Source organism: Danaus plexippus (assembly GCF_018135715.1).
Source record: "Danaus plexippus chromosome 3 unlocalized genomic scaffold, MEX_DaPlex mxdp_25, whole genome shotgun sequence".
NCBI classification, from domain to species: domain Eukaryota; kingdom Metazoa; phylum Arthropoda; class Insecta; order Lepidoptera; family Nymphalidae; genus Danaus; species Danaus plexippus.
This window is the reverse complement of record NW_026869844.1, coordinates 607,597-632,607: the sequence shown is the minus strand read 5'-3', so window position 1 is coordinate 632,607 and position 25,011 is coordinate 607,597. Positions and strand designations below refer to the sequence as shown.

At 34.2% G+C, this 25,011-nt stretch overlaps 1 protein-coding gene across 1 annotated transcript; it reads right to left on the bottom strand.

Annotated features, from left to right (window-relative positions):
- Window positions 1-13,895: 13,895 nt before the first annotated feature.
- Window positions 13,896-16,545, bottom strand: LOC116767889 (esterase FE4-like). Its single transcript, XM_061526768.1, is given in 4 exon segments — window positions 13,896-14,344; window positions 14,520-15,546; window positions 15,549-15,792; window positions 16,306-16,545. Coding segments are annotated over 4 exon segments (1,659 nt in total). The 5' UTR covers window positions 16,495-16,545; the 3' UTR covers window positions 13,896-14,145.
- Between the last annotated feature and the right edge of the window lie 8,466 nt (window positions 16,546-25,011).

The following is a 25,011-nucleotide window of genomic DNA, read 5'->3' as shown; positions in this document are numbered from 1 at the left end:
TACGTTTCTAAAAGGAACAAATCGTCTCGAAGGTAGTTCTCATTTTTAGAGTTTATAATTCACTTATATTATCTGTATGGTGTATTATTATAATTTTAAGTCATTAATAATTAGTTATTAACACTAAATTATTATAATTTATCACGTTTTTCTTTTATTTTAGTACTATAAAAAACCAATTCAACTTATCAGAAGAATGTAAGGGAAGTTTTAGACAGTATCTCTTCACAGAAATCATTGAGATTTAAAAAGGAAATAGTTAAATAGTGTTTTGATAGAAAGGAAGGAAAGGGCATTCGAAACCCATTCATAGAACTAAATTCGACTATAAAATCTACCTAACGCCGATCTTATATGCTTTTGTCAAGTCAGTTCTTATAATAACTGTAGTATCGACTTTAAATAAACGATAGAATAACTAATAAATAAGCGACGAAAGGTCTTAGCATTCAATGGATTCACCGTGCTGTGCCGGTGGTGTCGCGTTTCAGGGTGAGGTGCTTCAACAGTGCCTGGGACTTTCGACCCAGGTGTAGGTTTAAGGGGCCACTATCTAACGCGCATTAAACGCTCACCTCCACCGTCCAAGCTCCTCTCTCTACCTAACCAAATTTGAAACGAACCTACTAAGTACTAGTATAGGCCTGGGCCTGCCTTCGACACACGTTCCAAGAATGAACTGATGTTACTTCTTGATATGCCTAAGTCTTTTAGCAGGTTGTAGAGATATTTGGCTGTTATACCTCTCGCTCCTACTTCTACAGCGTACAAATTTACAACGAACCTATTCTTAGTGAGTTCGTTAGTGAGCTCGTAATACTTACACGAATTAATCGAAGATAGAACAATATCTAGAAAATAATTAAAATAGCCAGTAAATACAGCATAATAAATAATAACCATATTTAAAAATAATTAAGAGAAGTCAGGTCCAAATGAAAAGTAAATATAATATTTAGTGTAAGGTTTTTATTAGAGCAATATAAATGATTAACGTGAAACAATCATTGCAATAATATTTATAAAGGATCAGCGTGATCAAAACTTGCACCAATTTTTGTCCTTCAAGTTAGCATATCAAAGCTTTGAGCTTTTGATGAATAAAGTTGTAAATTAGCACAATAAATAATACGGGTATCATCCTAATGAATTCCTAAAAATAAAATACAACTTTTGGGAAGATTTCCCGAAACTTTTAACCAATGCGTTGAAGAAAGTAATCTATTCTTATTCAGTTTGGTGACGTTAACGATAAAGATACCGAAGACGATCTGATGCTTTAATTACATGAAATAAGAAGGAATGATTTTCAAACTCTCATCCTATAATTATTCAAAACCATACATTAAATGATGTCAACTACAAGCCGGTTACCACATTAAAATGTACATGGATGCTGTAGGTAACACTTATGATATTAATAAATTGCTGGTAATGATGACAATGAAATAGTAATATTTTATATATATGTACATCTAGCTGCACTTTATAATACAATTTACAATAAAAATATTACAATAATTACTCTAAAATTACTGAATAAGCTGTAATTGTAGGTCGTCATGGACTAAGTGTGATTTACTATTTATGGATGCTCTCTCTAAGGTCATAAAATATAAAAGAGCTCCGTGTATGTTTATGTGATCAAGTTTCATGTTCTCAAACGCGTAATAAAAGTCCTCTTAAAGTATATTTCATAACTTTAAGTGTTCATTTGGTCTGTATTTATGACATACTAGATTAATTTTTACTACAAATACGTTTATTATTATAGTTATATATTTCGATACACAGATCACAAGAACGTCGTAGCAAAATGAAAAGGCCGTATCTTACAAATGTGGTAACAGTGTGTCACGTGTCACTCGTAACGTGAGATACGTTGGGATGCTGAACAAATCGGTTTAAACTCTAATTCACTTGTTTGTTTGTAACTCGTTCTTCTTTGATTGTAGTTCGCTCGTGTTGCTTTACTTGAGGGACAGTTTGAACAATTTGCTAATCATTACATGTTTACAGTCTTTCTGGCATCCGAACACGCCGAGCTTCGCATTTCCCCTCAGCACTCAAATGACTTCTGCAACGGCTGATGCTTTAGGGTTTACAGTTTAGTCGACTTGCAACCAACAAGGCTGTGTCATGTATTAGCTGCAGACTTTAAAATTAAGGTTTAATTTTGTAATGAGATCTAAGATTTTCGCGAGTTTTATTCATTTAAATAAAACTAGTATTTTTCGGATAAACTACGCGTGATATATTTTTGTAAAAAACTACATACTCCCGACGTTTCGGTTACTTTTCAGCAACCGTGATCACGGGCAAACGAGATGTGAGTGTCTGTTAGTTGGTCCTTGTTATTTATCATCTACCGCCATCGATTTCTTAATTTTTTGGCGTACCGTTCTGGATGCCGGCAGAATGCGCTTACGGTGTCTTGAGGTCCTGCAGTATGGTTACGGACATGGGATTTTATATTTTTAAGAAGGGGGTCCCAGGTGTTTGATAGATTCCAGCCATCTTCTCTATTGAAATTGGGATGGTTTTTAATTTCAATAGCCTCGCGAATTAACCTCGGTATATACTTGTCTTCACAAACGAAGATTTGTGGTTTATCAAACCGAATGTAGTGGTCTGTTTGTCCATTGTGTGTTTACACACTGCTGACTTCGAAGCGCGCCTATTTTTGATATCTGAGATCTGTTTTTTATCCATTGCACCGATGCTCCTCTTCGTCTGTCCAATGTATGACAAGCCACAGTCACAATCGAGTTTGTATACACCCGCTTGTTGCAAAGGAATGTTACTCTTGATTGGTCTCAAGAATTGGATCACTTTCTTATGTGGTTTGTAAATAGTTTTAATGGAAACCTTCTTCAAAATGTTCCCTATTCTGTCCGTACCTCCCTTCACATATGGTAGTATCGCAGGTTGTCGTTTAACTGTGCGTGGCTTCAAGTGATTCTTTCGATGCTGGCGAGGCACGGGCAGGTTGTTGATGGTTAGAGCATGTTTTACATGCTGCAGCTCGGGTTCTAGGTGGTCAGCATCACAAAGGTAGAATTAATTAATTTTGTAGATGGTAGAGCCTAGCTGTAGTTATGTAACTACGTAGCCTGTAGTTATGTAACGAAGTAGCCTTTAATGGCTGCATTTCATCCGATGAGTGAGAGTTCCGGTTGCCCTTTCCCTATTCCCACCTTTTTCTGATATTCCTTTATTCCTAAAAAACCAAGGTTGGCAACGCATCCGCAACAGAAATGTTACGGATGTTCAAGGGCGACGGTAGCTACTGCTCACCAAGTAGGCCGTCTGTTCGTTTTCCACCTTTAACTTAAAAAAAATATTTCAGCTTGCACCTCACAGTCTTCAATAGCAGCCGACTGGAGCCAAGTTATGGGGGGTGAACTTGACTTGTCTGCGGGAAAAATTTGTTCAATTTGGCGTTTGGAAAAGTCTAAATAAGTAGAGCTGTGTCGTCCAATCCAGGAACTTGTTGGGATTAGTGATTTTTTTTTCACGTTTTGATATTTAAGCATGTGCCTTTCCGAAGGCCCGCTTGTTTTCGAAGTATCGAAAGATTGCTCTTGCTTTTTAGGACTCTAAATCCCATTTTGTTCACAGTTACATCGACTCAAAGCATAGTTGGACTTGGACTGACTTTATTTCAAAATAAATATAAAAAAAAAATAATGACTGTTATTGAAAAATTTAAGATTTTCATGGACACTAGTGAAGCAAAAAAACTGTTGAAACGTCAAGGTATGTATATAAGAATTACTTTTTAATAATGGAAAAGTAACCTTTAGTAGTAAAATTTAATTTAAAAAAACACGTTTTTTTTTGTAATAAAATGATGAAATTTCAGTAATTATTCAGATGTGGAGGAACAAAATAAACAATGGCAAAAAATTTCAAATAAGAAGTATTCAAATGTCTGTCTAACAGAATATCATAACTCATGTATGAACTTATTTATTCAGATCTATATTTCTATAAAACATTATTTAAAATTAATTTTTAAAAGTCTTTCAGAAATTTTATTACATATTTAGAAAACTTTAATTTTGTTACAGTACTAGTGATAAAAATGTACATATTGAATAAATGAGTGGCCGACAGTCAATAATAAAAAAAATATCCATTTTAAAGATATTTTATAATACTTTATGACTAGAAGATAGGATGGTATTTCTATTATGTTCTATACTTCATTTGTTACTATCATTTAACATTAATTTATATTATATGAAAGTAATTTTATAAGCCTACACGAAACAAGATATTGTAGCTGTTGAAATGAAGTAAAACGTTTATAATAATTAAATAATAAAGGTTCATAAAGCGCAATAATACAGATTTTATATATCACAGCTTTGGCGTTGTTTTTCTATAGTAAAGTAGAGATAAACAAATAAATATTAATATGTATGTATATTTATGTCACCCTTTATTTATATCATAAGCAAAACCTTACACATTCGTTCATTTGATTACATCCGCAATATAAGCAGTCCTAACAAAACAGACCGAAGACAAATATTTTACTATATCGTACCTTTATAACGGCCAGTGTGTTGGAGCGTTGAAATTTATCGTTGATCCCAAGTTGTAAGGCAATAAATACAGAAGCAAAGTGGGTAACAATGAAGCCAATTCCAAAATGAAATATTACACAGGCGAGCTTAGCATCAGAGGCTGCGATAGATCATGTATTATACAATATCACACGTTTTCTTCCAAATTTGTTAAAGCAAATTTTGATGATGCTTTCCACCCGACAAATATTATTAAAGGGCGATGAAAGACTAACCTAAAACAAATGTTTACCAACTATGAAATATAAGCTTATTATTGTATGAAATAACATACCATAAATCATCGAACTACAAGTATATAGTTTCAGGCTTTTTTTCGAATACTAATTATATAAAAAATTGAAACAAAGACTGAAATTTGAGCATTTAAAAATGGTTTAACATCAAATTACGGCATTAATAAGTGGATAAATTGAAAATAATTAAAATCAATAAAAAAATTACAACTTTTGAAATGAGATTTTATATACCTACTGAGAAATTAAGATCAATGATGAAGTAACTGTATTTAAAAATGTGGGGTATCTGATTAAGGATTGAATTTTAGGTTGAGACTAACAATTAATAAGAGACACTTCTAGCCAAATCTCGTTTATCACGATACACCCGTAAGCATAGAAAACATGGTAAGTCAACATTTTTTTAATAGACACTGGTGACGAATGTTCCTACATATCACAAAAAGTTAGATCTATCTAAGGAAACAAACTACAAAAGTATTTGTCTTGTATAGTGTAATTAACTTTTCCTATCCAGCGAGGTAATTTAAACGGACAGGTTATCGAAAAGATTATATCCGAAATCAGTTTATATACTGTAGAAAAAATACAGTCTTTAGCTAATGTAGGACAAACACCAGTCCTCAAAATTACGATAGAACTAACTGGAGTATTTGTAACCAGAGAGACAGAGAGAGCATATTTTGGTTGCTTGTGAGAAGACTAAAAGCTGTCGAGAAAAATAGATCAATGAAATTGTATTAAATTTTGTGTGGAAATTGGAAGTATGGTCTCAAAGCAACTGAAACGTTAGCATACGACGAGTGTACTCTGAGTAAAAGAATGTTTACAAGAGGTTTGCAGAAGGTCGAGAAGATGTGAATGACAAAGCATGCCCTGGACGTCCCAGCACATCAATAATTGATGAAAATATTGAGAAAGTGAATAAAAATCATTATGGAAAATCATCGAATTACTATTAGAAAGGGTGATATCGACATACCGGTTCGTTCATGCCATGCACTTTTTATGGAAATTCTGGGCACGAAGTTAATTAGAAAATTGCTGCTCACTCATCATTGCTTCTTCGTAAAATTATTGCCAAAAATAATAACGAAATCACGCCTCAAATATTCACCGGTTTTGGCCTACTGTGACTTCTAGCAGGAAGAATATGATGGTTACTATTCTCAAGATTGAACAGACCCATAAAAAGACGGCGTCTTGCAACGATTGATATACAAAATGAATTGCTGAGACAACTCTAGAGCATACCAAAAAGTGCATATCAAAACTGCTTAGGGAATTTGAAAAAAGCTGGCGCAAGTTTATGATACTGGATTGATGGAAGGATAAAGTGTGCTTATACCCTCAAACCCGCCAAGAAATAAAAGATCCTTGTTATTTTAGAAAGAACAGAGGCAAAAAAGGTTCTATGTAATCGCATATATGTGTTAAAATATAATGGATAGTGTAAATGATACCTATTATACACATTTCTTAAGAAAAATCTTTATTCATGCAATGAAAGAAGCAATGAAACATAATCAATCCCTTATTTACTTCGTTTTTTACTAATTATCAATTTCATAAATTTATCAGAATCTTACAAACACAAAGGAGGACAAATGAAGACAGCGATGTAAAATCCTGACAGTCATTCATCCTGATTTAATCTGAGTAATGTAAAAATATGTTTTTTCCTGTCGTATTAAATCCGTTACTAAAACAACAGACACTTTTTGAACTTTCCAAGACAAGTTTTCGTTTGTAAATTAATTGTTTCTTGAGGCTAAGTGACGAGTTATATCTATGCACACACATATATTATCGTTATAAAGTTTTCGGATATCAGTTTTATTTGAGATTTTTTATGTGTTTTTAATATTAATATATACTTTATAATATAAATAGCTAGTTGCGATTTGTAATACGCTGGATTTTTCAAAAGGAAATTTCACTCGAGATCTCCTTTCAGAAAAATCTTTGAGACATGATATCTGTGAAACGCCCTCGATAGTCTCTTTGTTTGTTATTTATCTTAACACGGAGCTCATCGAAAAGAGAGTTGTTTACTGACCGTTTGTATTTATAATTTACATTTGAAAGATTAATACCATTGTTGTCAAAATAATATATACAGGAAACAACAAAAAATTTTCTTCCCAACCAAATATTGATTTTGGGAGACTTCATGGGTTTTTTCATTCAGCAGTTTTACGGCGCGGCGGCGTAGTTGTAGTAGGCGGTGAATAACGATTTTAAAATACATTTATTTGTCGGTGTGTTGTCGGACATATCTTAGGATATTTACATGTTGTGCGTGAGGAACAAGCAGGTCCGAATAATTGAATGATGTAATCATCAACAGTATACAAGTATTTCAAATGTTTGATTATTTTGTACTGCTCTTCTATATATACGTCTATTTGCTATTTTTTAAATTATTTTTTCTATGTTTACTCTTAATAATAATATTCAGCTTCAAATCTGACTTGTAAATTAAGCAAAACTCTTACTGTTCTGTATAAAGATAAGATATACAAAAGATCTCGTGGTTGGTGGTACGTGAATAAGACATTGAATTGTTTAAATATACTTAACGATTTTATTAATAAGGACTTTGTTCAATTTCGATTTAAAAATACTATTAATTTTTGATGAATATGAGCTCTGTTTATTTCATGTATCTTTAAATAATTGTTGTAATATACAGTCGTCCATTATACTAAGTTTAATATTATAAATTATTATACAATTATTAATTCATGCTAGTGCCAAGTTTGTTAGATATTTTAAATGCCATGTAAAGTGCACTCTGTTGTTTGAACGTGAAAATGGAAGTGCATGTCAATTGGTGCCAACTGTAGCGTTTGTTGGTTGTGGCTAACAGTAATCCCCGATTAAAGATCCCTGTGCTCATCGATTGTAGTAGTTAGATTAACAGCAACTGTGCTGCCCGATAATGCTGTTGGTAATAGTTAAATATAGTCTCCAATTATATTGTTGATCGTAGCCAACAGAATTCACCCATTATCGTTTTGGTCATAACCAACCGATCGGCTATTTCACTGGCTATATTCAACTGCATTCACTGGTTGTGCTGTTAGGCATAGCCAACTGTTATATATACTATGTTGGTCGCAGCTAACTCTTCGTTTATTGGTTGAAACTAACATAACATAGAAAGCAATTTGAGGTTTTGCGGAAGTATGAAAACAAGTATGTGAATGTTATATGTGAAAGCGACGTGTTTATTCAACCATTGCTATTCATTACCATTCCTCTCAGCCTCAACAGCGGACGGCATCCGATGAGAATGTTAATTAACTAATTTAGTATTAACTGCTATAGATGATCAAAACGGCTACGACCCATCGTACATTTCGGATGTTTTTGTCCCATGATAGAGATTGTCCAAGTCCAATATACAAACAAATAATTATATATCCCAACAATAGCATGTCAGGGAGAACTTGATGTGGGGGAGGTGCGTGTGATATGAATTTAGGTGCAAAACAAAAAGGTAGATAGGTAGATGGCACAGGACACGTAAGGTTCTGTCTTGTGGATGTATTATCAAGGTAAAACTGCTTCCGGCAATACCTGCATAAGATCGGAAGGTGAGGGGCGACCTCTGCACCTTTGTGGGTGAGCCGAATCATTTAGCTCGTAACGCACTGGAGGTGTATATGCCGTAAGACCGTCAACTAGTTGAGCCAAGGGCTGTGTTCGGAAGCATAGTCTCACTGTTGAGAGTAATGCTATAGATGTTAAACAGCGGCACCATTTGGATCTAGATGGCCATTTGTTTAGCGAGTCGTCATTGCGAAGGAAAACTACGATGTGATCAGGGACACTACTACATCCACTGATCAGGTGTGTCCCAGGAGGCTGGTTAGACAAAGGCAGGAATATGCCCGGGCACTTCCTGTTTATTTGAGAAAGTCCTGCATATAACTCCGACTCTACGACTCTACGACTAAAAACTCAAAAAAAAAGGATTATGAAATGATAATACGTATCTATAAATAGTAAGTAATAGGCGTAAAAAAATGAACATTTGATAGCATAAGGTCAGTTAGATTAAGTGATTTTTTGTTTGATTATGTTATTCAATCGAATAACGCATGTATGATCTTCGATTGTAAAATCTTAAATATATTCTTGATAAAAGGAACAAAAATTTGCTGATTCGATTTTTAATATATATGAAGGAATATTATTCCCTTGGCGTCGGATTCCTCAGTCCTGAGGGTCGTGACCTCACATGAAAGTTTTTCTGCGGACAATATAGCGTAATCTGTGTCTATCTTGCGCAGTGTGCAATACCTCGTGGACAGTGTACTCGAGCGCCGAGGGGAGCATTCAGAACAACGCATCGGATTATACCCTCTGCGTCTCCTTCCTTCGGCCTAGCCAGTTATAATGAGCTTTTCTAGGTTATCTCCACTTTTTCTGGCAATATGGCTGAAGTATTCAAGGATTCATCGCAGACATATGTTTTAAAGGCATTTTGTAATTTTTAGTTCTTGTAGTATAGATGCATTGGTCCTACGTTTTGTCCATGGTATCCTGAGCATTCTACGCAAGAGACCACATTTCAAACGCATTAATAAGGAGACGGTCAGATGTCCGAAGCGTCCATGTTTCAGCTCCGTATAGAGGAAATGGAGGAGACCAAGCGGTAAAAAGTCTGGTTTTCGTGTTTCGGAGATGTTCTTGTGACTTCAGTTTCGTTACGTTTCAGTTACGTTTCGGATATGATCATCATTTATAGTATTTCCTACTTTGGCGTTCCAAACTATCTTTGGTATTGCATTTAAGGTGTTATTTAGAGTATCATAGAATTTGTGGAAAACTTAATAGAATAATTTCAATAATATCAGCAGAAACTTTTTTTAGTTAAAATTTATTATGATTTGTTACAAACTTAAAAAGTGTGAAGAATATTGTTGATTTATATTAATTATTCGTAAATCATCATCAAAGGAGAAGCAGCTGCAAACATCTCGTGTAATTTAATACAGATCTAAGGATTTTCTTTCCCAATTAATAAAATATGAGAAGGTACTGTATATCATGCATTTCTTCTTGAACGTATGAGTCGTCTTGATACTTAAAGAAAAAATCCTAAGTTTTAACTGTTCTTTGTGTTTTATATTAGTGATAAATGGGAAACAAATAGTTATAAACCGTCAGATATAAGTTACGAAAGAACTTCAACTTTATCTTGCTTAAAAGAGAACTTCTCAATTGATGAGCTATTATGATTGATCGAATAATGATTTGATCCTGAACTATTTACAGGTAATAAGATATCTCAAGGTTTCTAGATTATTCTAAAATAATACACACTGTAAAAAAAATAATTCTTTGTATAAAATATGAAATAGGAGAATATATTTTTGAATAGAAACTAAAACAAACTGTTGAAACTACGTGAAATGAAAAACTGGAATCATCATTAAAAATTCTAGGGGTTTAAAATGGACTGGAAGCAGTTTAACTTCGTAAAAAAATTTAAAACTCGTAGCGACTGTAATTATAAAGTTATGGTAACTGTATACATTGACTCGTTTCAGTTTTGTTTTTAAACTGCGACATGTTAAGAATTATACCGATTTGTTAGACCTGAAAATTACCTCATAAACTAAATTATTCATAAGGTAACGTTTTTCTTAGGGTAGCGTAATTCAAGTCATAATTTTTTTTTAATAGTTATCAAACTGTTTACAAGGTAAAGGTAAATATATATACACACGTATGTTGTGACTCTATCAAACAAACACACAATTAATTTCTTATTATTAAATACATAAACGTAACATTGAAAATAGGTTTGCAATAATTCTTTTAAATAATAATTCTTTTACGCTAATTCTTTCAAAATTGTCGAAGAAGACTTTAATACTAAATATATTATATAATGACATTTTGTTTCCAAGTAATAAATGTTACCAGAGACAAAAACTTCTTAGCAATATATGGACTCACCGTACGGGTGTCGGGTCCATCGCGTTGCAGGGACAAACGTTTCAACAGCGCCTTGGACTTGCGACCCAGGTGTAGGTTTAAGGGACCCCTATCTATCTAAATAAAAAAGACGAATTGAAATGAAAGACTTTTGATGTGTGTTGTTTTAACCTAAGATTACTCTGAGTTCAGTTAAACTTCAGTTTATGTGCAAGACGCGGCATAAAAAATGTTTGTTGCACTTTAAAACCATATTAAGAGATATAAATTTACTTCAAATATTTGTAAGAAGTGATTGATATAATAGAAAAAATAAAAATTATATATTATACATTTTACAGTAAACAAAAATTATGTCGCAAACATTACAAATGTTAAACGGCTATCTAATAAGCTCTTTAATAATAAGTGCGTCAAAATGTGATCATTTAAATGATACTAACATTTAAAAAACTTTTAAAAAAATCTGTACATCTCTTTGTTTATCCGATTTACCTTTTTGTATGGCTTATCCTGTCCGATTAAAAGATCTAAAGAGTAGGTACACCGCGGTTAATTTATTTTTCCTTGATTCTTGACATTATAAGTATTTGGTTTTAAGATATCTTAATACTTGTTAAAGACTTATCGCAACTCGTAAGTCGATTTAACCGATATTCTTGCAAACTTAAATTCTCTACTCGATTTATAACAATGTACCAGTCATATAAAGATATATTGTGCTTTCTCCACCTGACATACGGAAAATACTACTTACGTGCAAGAACACATAATCACAGATAGTGAGTGAACTAAAATAAAATTTGTTTAAATAATCTTTAATATATAAAATTTACGATAATTATAACATTAGAGACATATAATATGTTTTTTAGTACATTACGATACAGATTCTTACTACCGCTTTGATCGTATAATGGAAGTAAGCGAAAGTGGCTATATATACAATACAGTACATAGTTTCATCAAAATTAACTCATCATTTAACGCTGGAAAGGATGACAAAAAAACACACGGAAACATATATAAATATATTAATATAAAAACATAAATAAGAAACAACTATGTGATCTGTTTTTCGTTTGAAACTATTTGTGAGCATATTTTACAATGGCAACATTGTCGTCCAATCAACATCACAATGGCGCCATGACAAGATTAGTTAAAGATTAAACTCAACAAATCCATAGACCCATATTAAAGATAATTTGACCCTCAGTGAACGGATAAGCTAAGTTAAACTTTAGCCTCATTCGGTTTCAAGAGTCAGTGCAAATTTAGATTTTGGTTACCACACTGACCGCACTTCGATTTAATTCCCTAAAATATTTAACACCAAAAAATACTCATGAGTCCCTATTAAGGTTACTTTTAACCAACGCTTACAAATAATATTTTTGTACAAATACAAAAATATTAGTTAATTATATTAGTTTAAAACAAGTTTTTCGGATAACTATAATTTTTTTATTATTTTATTTCTACGTTTTCCCGGCATTTTGATTACTTTTTAGCGACTACCTCGTCTGTCCATGATCGCGGTTGGTGATAAATAATCGAAATGTCGGAAAAATATAGAAATAAAATAATTAAAAACGCTTATTTATCCGAATAACTTAGTTTCATTTCAATGACGTACATGTACGTAACGTACACGTACACGCGAAAATCTTAGATATCAAAAATATAATGTAACCTGACTTAATACAAGTAATTATCTCATAGTTTCCTTTAATAAAACCAATCTGATTATGTTTCAAATATAGGCGAGTATGATGTTTCTACACGTCTAATTAATATTTAAATCCCAATTAAGACAATTCCTCATTGTTCTACAATACTTATTCAATGTTTTTTCTCTATAATGGTAAAGAAATATAGGTTATATGAATATGGATATTTTCTTTTATAATCTATAACTATTAAATATACGTTTAAAATATGATTAACTTGAAATAAGTATTATTAATACAAAACTATTAATTAAACATTTTCCTGAGTCCGCTTTTCTATACCTACTACTTACTATTTCTTCTCAGATATTCCAGTGTATATAATTAAAGCTGTTATTTCTTAAGTAAAATTTAATTGAAACTATATGTTTTGGGTGGGACTTGATTTTTTTTATATATCTTACGGGAGCCCACGATGAAAGTGCCTGCTGGTATCGTGTTTAATGGACCACCGCGAACGTTTCTTTAATATTCACGCGTGACTTGGATGCAGGACATTCAGAAGAAATTTAAGCAATCGAGGAATATGTTATCAAGGAAAATAAAACCAATGTCCACATTATAAAAGTATAAAATAAACAAACATAAAACTTGCAATTATAGCTCCAAATCTAAAATGATAATTTATTGTTGCCTGTCATGTCTACGACTGATATAACATCAACATAACTATTTAAAGATTCAGTTATGATAACAAAAATTTTATAAATTACTTCATATGAATATTATCAAGTTAATATTTACGATCAAAGTTTGCCTTGGAAAAGAATTTTAAACCACCCCACTCTATTCATCAGTCATTATTTCTATATTTCTATTCTTTATTTTTTAATACTTTATTACCTAAATTTATAATAGGTATGAAAACTTTATCACCTTCTTCTTTATAACTATGACAATTTTGTGATTATACTAAGAAATCTGTTGGGAAAATAATTTTATAAAGTTGTAAGGTTGTATATGTTTGTAAGAACATTTCGTGTCTGCCGATAGAGACGTTTTTTTCTTCTTCTGCTTTTGCTTTCCTCGTAATGACGTTGTGTGAATAAATATATCTTGATTTATAAGAATTCTTACAATTGCTTTTATTTAAATATTATCTAATCCCAATAAAATCATTAGTGTATGTGTTCGTAGGTATAGTATAGAATTTATTAACATGTTATTCAACAAAATAATAGATAATCATATTAAATTATTAGTCATCCGTCTTATCAGTTTTAATGCAATTACCCTGATAAGTTAATCTTATTTATAGATTTCAGAACATTTATCAAGGAAACATATTCATAGCAATTGAAATATAAATCAAATAAGTTTTTCACCTTTGCCTACTTCAATTCAATTCGTGTTTCTCATCGAAACATGTAATAAAATATTTCGATCTTTATTAGAATAAAACAGAGCAACGCTTACTTTACATACGCTTATTTTTGTTTTTAATGAGCCCAACATTATAAAGATGCTAAATACACAAATTATTATCCTTACATGTTAATAAGAAACAAATAAACTAGTAACAATCCCAAACTATTGCCTTTGGTCACTCTGGAAAAACGACTACTTGAAAATCTTTGGACCCTGGATGAGGTTTTTTCTCAGGGACTAATAATTTAACTATAACTACAGTTCACTGTGTTCTTGTGGTGAAGTCGAAGGAGATATGGGAAACTTGTAATATGAATCATAGATTTCATCCCAAAAGCGACATCTTTCTTTTAACAATGGTCCTCTAAGTTCCAGATCTTTCTTAAGAGCCATATGATGGGGCTCATTAAGGTCTACAGGTTTCCACTCAGGCGTTCCTGAAGCCGTAGGTTTTCTGCAAATGCAAAGAAAACTATTTATACAACTGCGAGTCAAAAAATCTGTCTTTCTCTAAGGACCTTTTTACCTCCAAACGATGTTTTATTATAAAAGGTTGAGCGGGTCCACCGTTTGAATGTACGATTTATCAAATAAATGAATATATATAATAAATATTACCAAATATTTACCCATTTTTTATAAAATTTCCCCACAGCTCCCTCATAATACGCTTCATGTTAAGTAAATCATTGTTATTATACTGTATACTTGAATAAGGGTTAAATATATCAATCACTGCGTCAGTTTGCGCACAATGAGTTGCTCCCCGTACATTAATATGTGGAACAACTCTACTGTATTCGTCCGTGTATGAATATTCGTACAAAAATATTTCTTTATGTCCCGCTTTAAGTAAATGATGCACATTTCTCAAAGTAGGACAAGCGAACATAGTATCCGACCTAAAATCAATGTATTGCATAATAGTATCATCGTCAATTTTTTTATCACCGAAGTAAAATTCTTTAATTTTGTTTGCTACTATAATTTTGTCGTCTTTGCTTTCAAAATTTAAGTCAGCCGGCAAAAAGTCTGCAAAATTGTCGTTTATTTCATTTTTCCATACATCAAAGTATTCTATAAACACCAAACCCTCCATACTAGAAAAGCCATTCAACATAGGCACTTTGGGAAAGTCCCCTCGTTTTAAAATATTAACTGGAGCCTCCTCAAGAAACATTTCTTGTCCATTGTCCCTCTCCACACAAGGAACGAAAAGAAATGTTATATCCTTTCTCATCGCTGAGATTCCTGATTGTAAAACTTCATATGACATTTTCTTGAAACTTTTTTCCATTTCTAATATGTCGTCAACATTTTCTATGTCTATGAGCTTGGCATATTCTCTTGCATTCTGTATAGGATCAACTTGCATACTGAAAGGAGAAGTACTTGCACCACTCTCCGGAATAACCTTATGAAACAGACCTTTAGCCATTTTCGACAACATTAAAAGATCTACTGATGAGGACCCTGCACTGTATCCAGCTAATGTGACGTCATTTGGGTTACCTCCAAAGAACGCAATATTTTTTCTTACCCATCGCAGCAGTGCAACTTGATCTTTCATACCAGCATTACCGGGTACGTCTTTAGTGCCTAAGCATAGGAACCCGTGTGCTCCTAATCTGTAATTAAATGACACGACAATAACATTTGGCTGCTGACTAGTTTCGTCGGTGTGGATAGCTTTCCGAATCCGAATGCAAAGGCGCCACCGTGTACGTAGACGACGACAGAAAGATTTTTTTTCTCTGTCATTGGAACGTAAACATTTGCAATCAGACAATTTTCCTTCATGACCTTTGACTCCAAAATTCCTAAAACGTTTGATTGAGGACATATGATTCTATCATCTACTGCTTCAAACGTGTGCAACCAGACTGGAGGTGGCAATGGGCCCTGAAATAATTTTCGTAAATAAAATACTCGTTGAAGTCGTAAAATTGTTAAAATTGTTATATCTCGTTAAATCATATTTTTTATTTATTTATTTTATATTTTAAATGTTTTTAATTTTATACAGTACTGTAAATACTTTGACGGTCAAGGGTTAAGAAGGTTATCTATGAAAAATTTAGATATACTTCTATATGAACTTTGTCTGTAATCTAAGTGGCGTTGGGTTAAGGTTTTTATTTAGTATTATAATTTATATTGTAATTTTTTTAGATACTTTAAAAGATTTATTGAATATGTACATTTTATGACAATCCGCAACTATTATACTAATATAGAGACGTAAAAGTAATATTTTATAAAAATAAAATGGGTTCGTGATACGCTCAATTTAATTAATTGGAGTTTTTCTTAGTTCATTATTGAGATTTAAATTTATAACTTCTATATTAAATTTTGAGTTTTTATTTACTTTACTAAATTAAACAAGCAAAAAGGAGTTCTTCATTTGTTTACCTTAAATCGTTGGTCGCCAGTGGGTGCTGTAGCGTATGGTATTCCAAGGAATACGAAGACATCCTCATTCAGATCCTTATATCCTCGAACCAGCCCAGAGTTAGTTTGAACCAATAGTGATTCTTGTTTCTTGGTGCCTTCTGACAAAACTTGTGTAAGCCATATCGATATTAAAATACACAACTTCATCAATCGATTTATACACTATCCACTCCTTTTAAAAACTGGTCACGAATTGAGTTTTTTATCGACCAATTCAAGTTGTCAACGAATTTATCTTTATATCACTAGAATACTGATAAGACTGCCTGAACGGTGATAGCCTCAGTCTTAATTGTATCTTATGCGGCTTGGTATTAAAAAAAGAAGCTCGAAAATATTTGGTGTGGTTTCCGAAAATTATGATTTAATGGATTTTTTTTTAAATAACAGTCATTTAACAGTGCATTTCTAAAACAAATCAGGGAAACAAAGGAAAGGGAACGTGTGAAGTGATCCGTATTAATATAAAATTTATTTATTTATATTATGTAAATATAAATTAATTAATAATAAAGGGTGTCCCAAAATTAACGCAAGATTTGCTTTTTTTTCAGGGTTGCCAACACTTCACTGCACAAATGACGGCAAATTCAAATATTGCGTTAAATTTGGGACACCCTATATTAATTAATTATAATAATAAAATGTATGAAAAAAACGCATAGATATGATAAAAACCTGTTACTAAAAGGATATTGAACGTATTCTTTCTGAAGCGTAATTATTTACATAACTGATTATCATTAAGGTTTGGTAAATAAAAGACAAGGCTTCTCTAAGTGGCTTTTTATAAGTCTATTTTATACATTATTAATTTATGATAGGTTGTTTTTTTTTTGTAAACTTTAAGATGTGGTAATATAAATCTACTAAGAATATCTTAAGCCCAAAGATATATTTGTAAAAGTTATTTGAGAGGTGGAGTTAATAAAAGGATTTATGTAGTAAAAGAGTCACGATTAGAAATTAGTTAAAAAAAAATCCACTGAATCTTATATTTTTTATGAATGAAACTATGTTCTTCGTTATTTTGTTTTCAAAACTCTTCTTCATTTGTTTTAATTGTGACGTATTTTTTGGTTTAAATAGCTTACATTTATTTCATTGAAACAAAAAAAATCTATATCTCTTACTGCAAAATCTCCAATAGAAAAATTTGTATACATTATAGTGGATTGTAACGTTTATTGATGCTTCTAGAACGAGTAAAACTTACACATTATCTGAATATCGGTTGATGTTGTCTTAGAACATTTCCTAACTCCTGTCATATCTTATGACGTGGACATAAAGTTCTAAATCCAGCTTGATATTTTTAATTACTCTGAATATATAAAAGTCTGTTCCCAGATACAATCATTTTAATGCAATCTATTGTCACATAAATTGATTACCATATTGAATTTGAACCCACTGTTATTGAATTGATTGATTTTTTATTACTGTATACATTTTTAAATTAGACACATCTTATAATATTTTTTATTAGTTTTTGCTTGTTAAAAATATAAAATATTTGATCAGATACACACACTTGTTCTACTAGTGCTGTCGTGATGTGAAGGTAAATCTTTTGTACTTATCATAAAAAATTTTTTTTTCATACCCTTTTTTCCAATTACCATAAATGATGAAGTTTTAAGAGATGAATAGTCAAATTCCATACACCCTACAGTAATGACAGTTCTATAATAACGACGAATACGTTGCATTAACGTGCATTTAAATAAATGATCACTTTATCCAATTATGTAAACAAAATAAAGTCTTATCTTTACAAAAAATAAAGAATACTTTCTTATCTAAATAGCACACAGGAACTGAAGGGTGAAACAGTCATAGGTTTTTACGAGACTGAAAAACGTGAAAGTCTATACGTACTCGTAAGATAAACTCGTATCGTCTAATAAATTTGAAGACTTTTCCGATACATTTTTTAATATCGTTTCAAAGACGTCATTCGATGTTTCTGTTGTATTTTCCAAGGAAAAATATTATAATGAAGTCTATCACAAACAAAATACTTTATTAAATATTATTTTAATATGGAATTAACAAAAATGTAAACAAGCAGTCGAAAGTCTAATCGACAAGTAAATTAATAATTAAAATTTAAGAAAAGCCAAAAATATTTGATAGAAATAAAGTATTTTATAAGCATTAAGATTCACAACTTAATATGTTTGATTCCAAGAAAGCGGAACTTTTAAAAGTACATCTCCATCCACATATTTCTCTAAATGAAGGAAGAAAATTAAAATATAAAATTAGTATTCAGAACGATTTCCAAAAATTTTTAGCTATAAACAAAAATTATATACGACACACTATGACCTTCTTTTCATGGGACAGTTCTGAGTCTATAAAGAAATCATTGCAGAAACATATTTTTTTAATCAAATAACACTATAGTATATGATGCTTCTTTAATCAAAGCTAATAATTTTTGTTCGATAATGCAAAAGTCTTTTTTCTTAAAATCAGTATTAAGCAAAGTAATATTATGGTGTAATTTCTGCTGGTCCTGCGGAGTCGCCTCCTCCCCGGGATGGGTGTCATTTGCTATGCAGATGACACCCTCGTCTTATCCCGGGGACGAAGCTACAAGGAGGCGGCGCGGCTGGCCGAGGTTGGTACTGATCTCGTGGTCAGCCGCATAGAGAGGTTGGGGCTTCGGGTCAGAATCGACAAGACCGAAGCCCTCCTCTTCCGCGGGACTGGGCGGAAAGGACCCCCGCCGGGTGCCACCCTTCTCATAGGATGAGGGAGGGTCAGGGTGAGCCCGACCATGAAATATCTGGGGCTCACCCTTGACGGAGGGTGGACCTTCGTGCCCCATTTCAGGGAGTTGGGGCCGAAGGTAATGAGGACGGCAGGTGCGCTGGGGAAATTCCTCCCCAAACCTCGGAGGACCCAGCGCAGCTTGCAGGCGGCTATACTCTGGGGTCTGTCGGAGTATAGCCACGTACGGTGCTCCCGTTTGGGTTGATCGACCGATGAGCCACGGGGTCAAGGCCCTACTGCGCTCGGCGCAAAGGGCACCCGCGGTGAGGGTGATTAGGGGGTACCGTACAGTCTCCTGGGCCGCAGCGACGGCTCTTGGTGGCGATCCGCCCTGGGATCTGGTGGCGTCGGTTCTCGCCGAGGTGTTCTCTTACGTCTCGGGTAGGAGGGCTCTCAGAGAGAACCCTGCGACAGAGGAGATCCGGGCGGTTCGCCGGCAGGGGGAGTCGCGCCTTATGCGGGAGTGGGGGGAGGACCTGGCGGGCCAGCCGTACGGTAAACGTACAACGGCTGCGCTCCGTCCGGTCCTAGAGCGTTGGATGAGGCGGAAACGCAAACCCCTTACTTTCCGTCTGACGCAGGTTTTCACCGGGCACGGCTGCTTCGGTGACTACTTGTGTCGGGTGGCCAGGAGAGAGCCGGGAGGAGGCTGCCATGAGTGCGGCGATGCGGTGGACTCAGCCCAGCACACCCTCGAGGTGTGCCCGAGATGGGCTGCGCAGCGCCAAGACCTTGTGGCGGCGCTCGGCGGAGTGGGCTTGTCGCTTTCGAGTGTCGCGGAGAAGATGCTTGAGAGTGACAGGTCCTGGATGGCGGTGTCCTCCTTCTGTGAGACGGTCATGTCCACGAAGGAGGCATCTGAGCGGGAACGGGAGGTTGCGGCTGATGCACCCTCCCTCCGCAGACGACGGACGGGGGCGCGCCGGGGGCGATATCAACGCCTCCTCCAATAGCGCCCCTGCGCCCCGGGCTGGGGTCGGGCTGGTAACCCGGCTCCTGTGAAAGCCCGGCGTCGTCGGGGCGGTCCTAATTGCCGGGATCACCCCCTTTCTCCGAGGGAGTAAGTCCGGTCTTTGCCAGGACCGGCCAGTCGCTGGTGTGCCCTGTCGCTGACAGATCCGGGGTGCACCAACATAGCGGCCGATGGCTTTCGCAGTGGTTTTAGTGAGTAGGGACCTGCCCAGGTCGAGTCTCACACATCCTCTCCGGCCCCACCAAGGCCGGTGAGACGGCTCGTAAAAAGAGTTTCCCTGCGTCATCAAAAAAAAAAAAATGGTGTAATTTCTGCTAAAAATCAACGTATTTTTAGATGCCAGACGATTTCGATGATATCAATAGATCAATTGTTATTACAGACATGTTCTTACGGATTCACACGCCGGAAGTCAATATTTTCATTGACCAGGCCGCACAGTGAATAATTTGTACTCATAGAACCTTATTGCTTTAAAATTTAAGTTGAAATTTTGTTAAATTGATGAAGTTATTATGTAAGGAAGTCTTAATAATATTTGAAATTTGATAAGGATCGATTGTTCCCCTTTCATAGTTGCACATTATGAAGACTTTTATTTAAGAAACAGACTCGACACGTTTTTACTTAAAGGTTTCAAACTTCTACTGAGCACACTGTTCCAAAACCACAGTGTCGTAAAATCAACATTGCAAGCTGCCATTCAAAGGATGTCAAGATTACAAAGAGATCAAACTCAACAAACCCACTCAACAGTCCCGTAAAATCTTAGAGATAATACTCGTATTATGCTTTAAGACAGTGCAAAGATCTTTGAATGTCAAATAGTCAGTGAAACGGATCTAAATCATTTGAATGTTTATATAGAACAGAAATGTTTACTCCTTCAAGCATTTATTAATATTTTTGTATTAAACGAAACTTTTACAGAGACGAGGCTTCATAAATTATGAAAAGAATAAATTGAAACTCAATAAAATTTCGTAAGAAAAATACAATTTATAATTATTCTTATCTCATTGTTATAAAAATCAGTGCCTTTAAACAATTTTGCTCTTATTTCTACGATATTAGTCTTATATAGTACTGATAAATACATTAGTTTTTTTTTTTTAATTTAAGTATTCACCTTTAATAGTCGTGACATGCGACCAGTTACGTTGTTAACAAATTTTCAAAGTTTCCTATGTGATCTTTCCTTTTGGAATTGGCTTCATTGTTACCCACTTCACTTTATATCTATTGTCTTACAAACATTTCGTTATTGAAGGCGCACAATGAAATATTTGTCCGTGATCTTAGGACTGTTTTGTTTATAAAATAAAGGAATTGAATTCATTACAGAATATAAAACATTCTTATAAATATACATTTGATCTAATTACAAAATAATAGAACCAAAAATTTGCAAGTAAATAATTACTACAGTAACAAAAATATAACAAGCTTTAAGCTTGTAAAATTATTACGAAATATATTACATAGAAACTATATAACAATCTCGTCAGGAGAATGTATAGAAAATGTATAGAATATCTAATGTATAGAAAAATACTTTAAATAATAATAAATTTTATTATAAAAATTTATAAAATGACATCAAAATGTGAAATAAAAAAATAATAGGATAACAATAATAGTCTTGGTCTTAGGGAATAGAGAATTGATCAAGTATTATACTATGAAATACTCGAGATATTTGATGTAGATTTAAGAAAAAGCCTCCTTAAATAATGTCACTTCTCGCCTGGACAAATATCATACCTGCAACGTCCAACGAACTGCAAAATTTAGGAAAAATTCTCTTTGAGAGATCGTAAAATATAAAATAACACACTATATATTTTTCTTGGTGTGTTCTAGGTTTCGTCTTCCTCTGAAAGAGTAATGAAAGTCCTTTTAAGGTGTTTTTAATAACTTTAAGTGTTTATTCCATTATCGACGTATTGGTAACATTTTTACGGCACATATTCCGTTGTGACAAATTGAAAATATATTGAAAGAAATTTTATTAATCGAAAAAATTACAACAATTAATACAAACGTCATATCTATGTTTTAGAGACAACTCAAATGCGATGTTTTCAATTGTGTTATTGCATTTAGAGGAAACAACATCGAGATCCTGGACAAATCGGCTTAAAATCTAATCCCTACGACATAAACTGAACCTTATCAGTCTAGAAATAGATAGTATTTTACAACAGTATTTAAACTGTTTCACAACTTGCTCGATGAAAGATTGTATTTTCTGTTGATATATTTTCACGGATTTTGTAATTATTTGATAGAAAAAATATTAAATATTACTATTAACAGGATGTTTATAAATAAAAGTCTGGAATACTTTAAATTATAACGTGTTGCATTATTTCCGCTGTAGAAACCAGAACAAGTCCAATGAAAAAAAAATCTATGAATTTAAATCGGACTGCAAGCAGTTTGAACCTCGTGTAAAAATATTTAAACCACTCGCAGCGACCGACATTATAACGCCATTGCCGCTTTTTACGGCGGCACATTTCATTTTAATTTTAAAGCCGCTTCAAATTGTTATATCTGGTATAACAATAAATATTTCAATTTCCATTTCTTGATTTAGATAATAATATAGTATTTTTATTATAAATACTGTATAGCGCTCGAATCTCACTCCACTATTTGGTTGGAGGATATAAAGTTATAGTCGGCGAACGTACTGTATCAGTTACAGCCATATCACTCTAGCTGTGAATGCAAATAATTTACAAAACAATAATATATATCGGGGCTATCAGCTTCAATGACGGATGCAACATGAAAATAACTTAAAGCTGTCATCAATTATTATAACAACTTATTGGTCGTCGTTACTATTGTTAAAAGCAAAACGAAACCAAAGAGAATAGAACTATGTTTGAATTCTGGTATAAATATGACGTCTGCACGCACGACAGCGGACTGCAGAGTTCAGCGAGTGCGTATCATAAAGAATGTGATAATGAAGAACCTTCGAGAAATACAAGAACATTTAGAAGAATTGAAGTTTGATTTTAAAATATCTGGAATGTATCGAAACAATTGACATTAGTGACTTCAGCGAGGCTGGCGTGACTCTCTCTGTTTAAACAATGAATTTGTATTAAATCTAACATATACTATATAAAGTTATAATATAAATAAATCGTACGAAATATCAATGCATATTATATATTTTTTTTTTTGAAAGATATTTTTCGTTCTTGTTTATTGAATTGGTAATATTACTACGTTTTGAATAAAATTTGAATGAATAATAATAAAACAGTGGAGATTTGAAAGTAAAGTTTTAAATTTATTTTAACCAGAACGTCGTTTAATATATGTAAATACGTATTTCGAAATTTTCGCCGTTTCTTAATGTTTGCGGTTATTAGAACGTTGTAGAGGTATATTTGTCCAGGCGGGAAGTGACATTATTTAAGGAGCCTTTTCCCTGAATCCTCATGATCCGGATCATTACTCTGGACTCTAGAGTATTTCATAGTATAATATTTGATCAATTCTATATTCCCTAAGATCGAGACTATTATTTTTATCCATTTAATTTTTGTTTCATATTTTGAAGTCTTTGGCATAATCTCAGTAATGAAAATGATGATTGTTTAAAGTATTTTTCTATATACTCGTATTACATTGATATCATGTCCAGACGTTATCAATATATCGTTTATATAGGGTTTTCCATTAAGGGCGCTTGATCTTTGAAATGCAAAAAAAAATACATGTAGGAAAGATATTTGCGAAATTTTTTGTTTATTTGGAAGGTCTATCGACCCCATTATGTATGGAATATGACAGTATTCAAATGACCGCCACGGCTTCGGTTGGTGGCGCGCACACGAAAGGTCCAATTTTCGATGACTCTGGCGCACAAATCGGGCTGTATTTGATCGATGGCGTGGCGTATGTTGACTTTGAGGGCATCGGTGGTTTGCGGCTTGTTGGCATAGACCTACGACTTAAGAAAACCCCACAAGAAAAAGTCCAGCGGGGTCAAATCGCACGATCTCGGTGGCCAGTTCACGTCGCCTCCGCGCGAGATGACCATGTCCAGAAATTGCTCGTGCAGAACTTCCATCGTAGCGTGTGCTGTGTGGCACGTAGCGCCGTCCTGTTGAAACCACATGTTGTCCAGATCCATATTCTCGATTTCAGGCCAAAAGAAGTTGGTTATCATCGACCGGTATCGCTCACCATTGACGGTGACGGCCACACCATTATCGTTTTCGAAAAAATACGGACCAATCACGCCTCCGGCCCAAAATCCGCACCAAACAGTCACTTTCTGCGGGTGCATTGCCACTTGGTGAACCTCGTGTGGATTGGTCTCGTCCCAAATACGGCAATTTTGCTTGTTGACATAGCCATTCATCCAAAAATGCGCCTCGTCGCTGAAGATGATTTTTTTGCCAAAATCGGCGTCAACTTCCAACTGCTCTAATGCCCAGTCAGCGAACACACGGCGCTGTCTATGGTCATTAACCTTGAGCTCTTGGGTCAGCTGGATCTTGTACGGGTGCAGGCTCAAGTCACAACGCAAAATTCGCCAAGTTGTCGTCTGCGAAAGGCCGAGTTCCTGTGCGCGACGCGGAATTGACTGCCGCGGGTTTTCGAGGACACTGTCGCGCACAGCGGCGATATTCTCGGCAGATCTCGCGTTACGTTGACGCACGGGAACCGGCTGATTGTTAACTGACCCGGTTGACTCGAATTTGTCCACCAATCGACGGATAGTCGACTCGGCAGGACGATCATCGCGACCGTAAAACGGGCGAAGTGCGCGGAACGTTGCTCGAACTGAAGACCCATTTTCATAAAACAATTTTATGATTTGCACGTGCTGCTCGACACTGTAACCTGCCATGGTGGTTTGGGAGGACGGAATG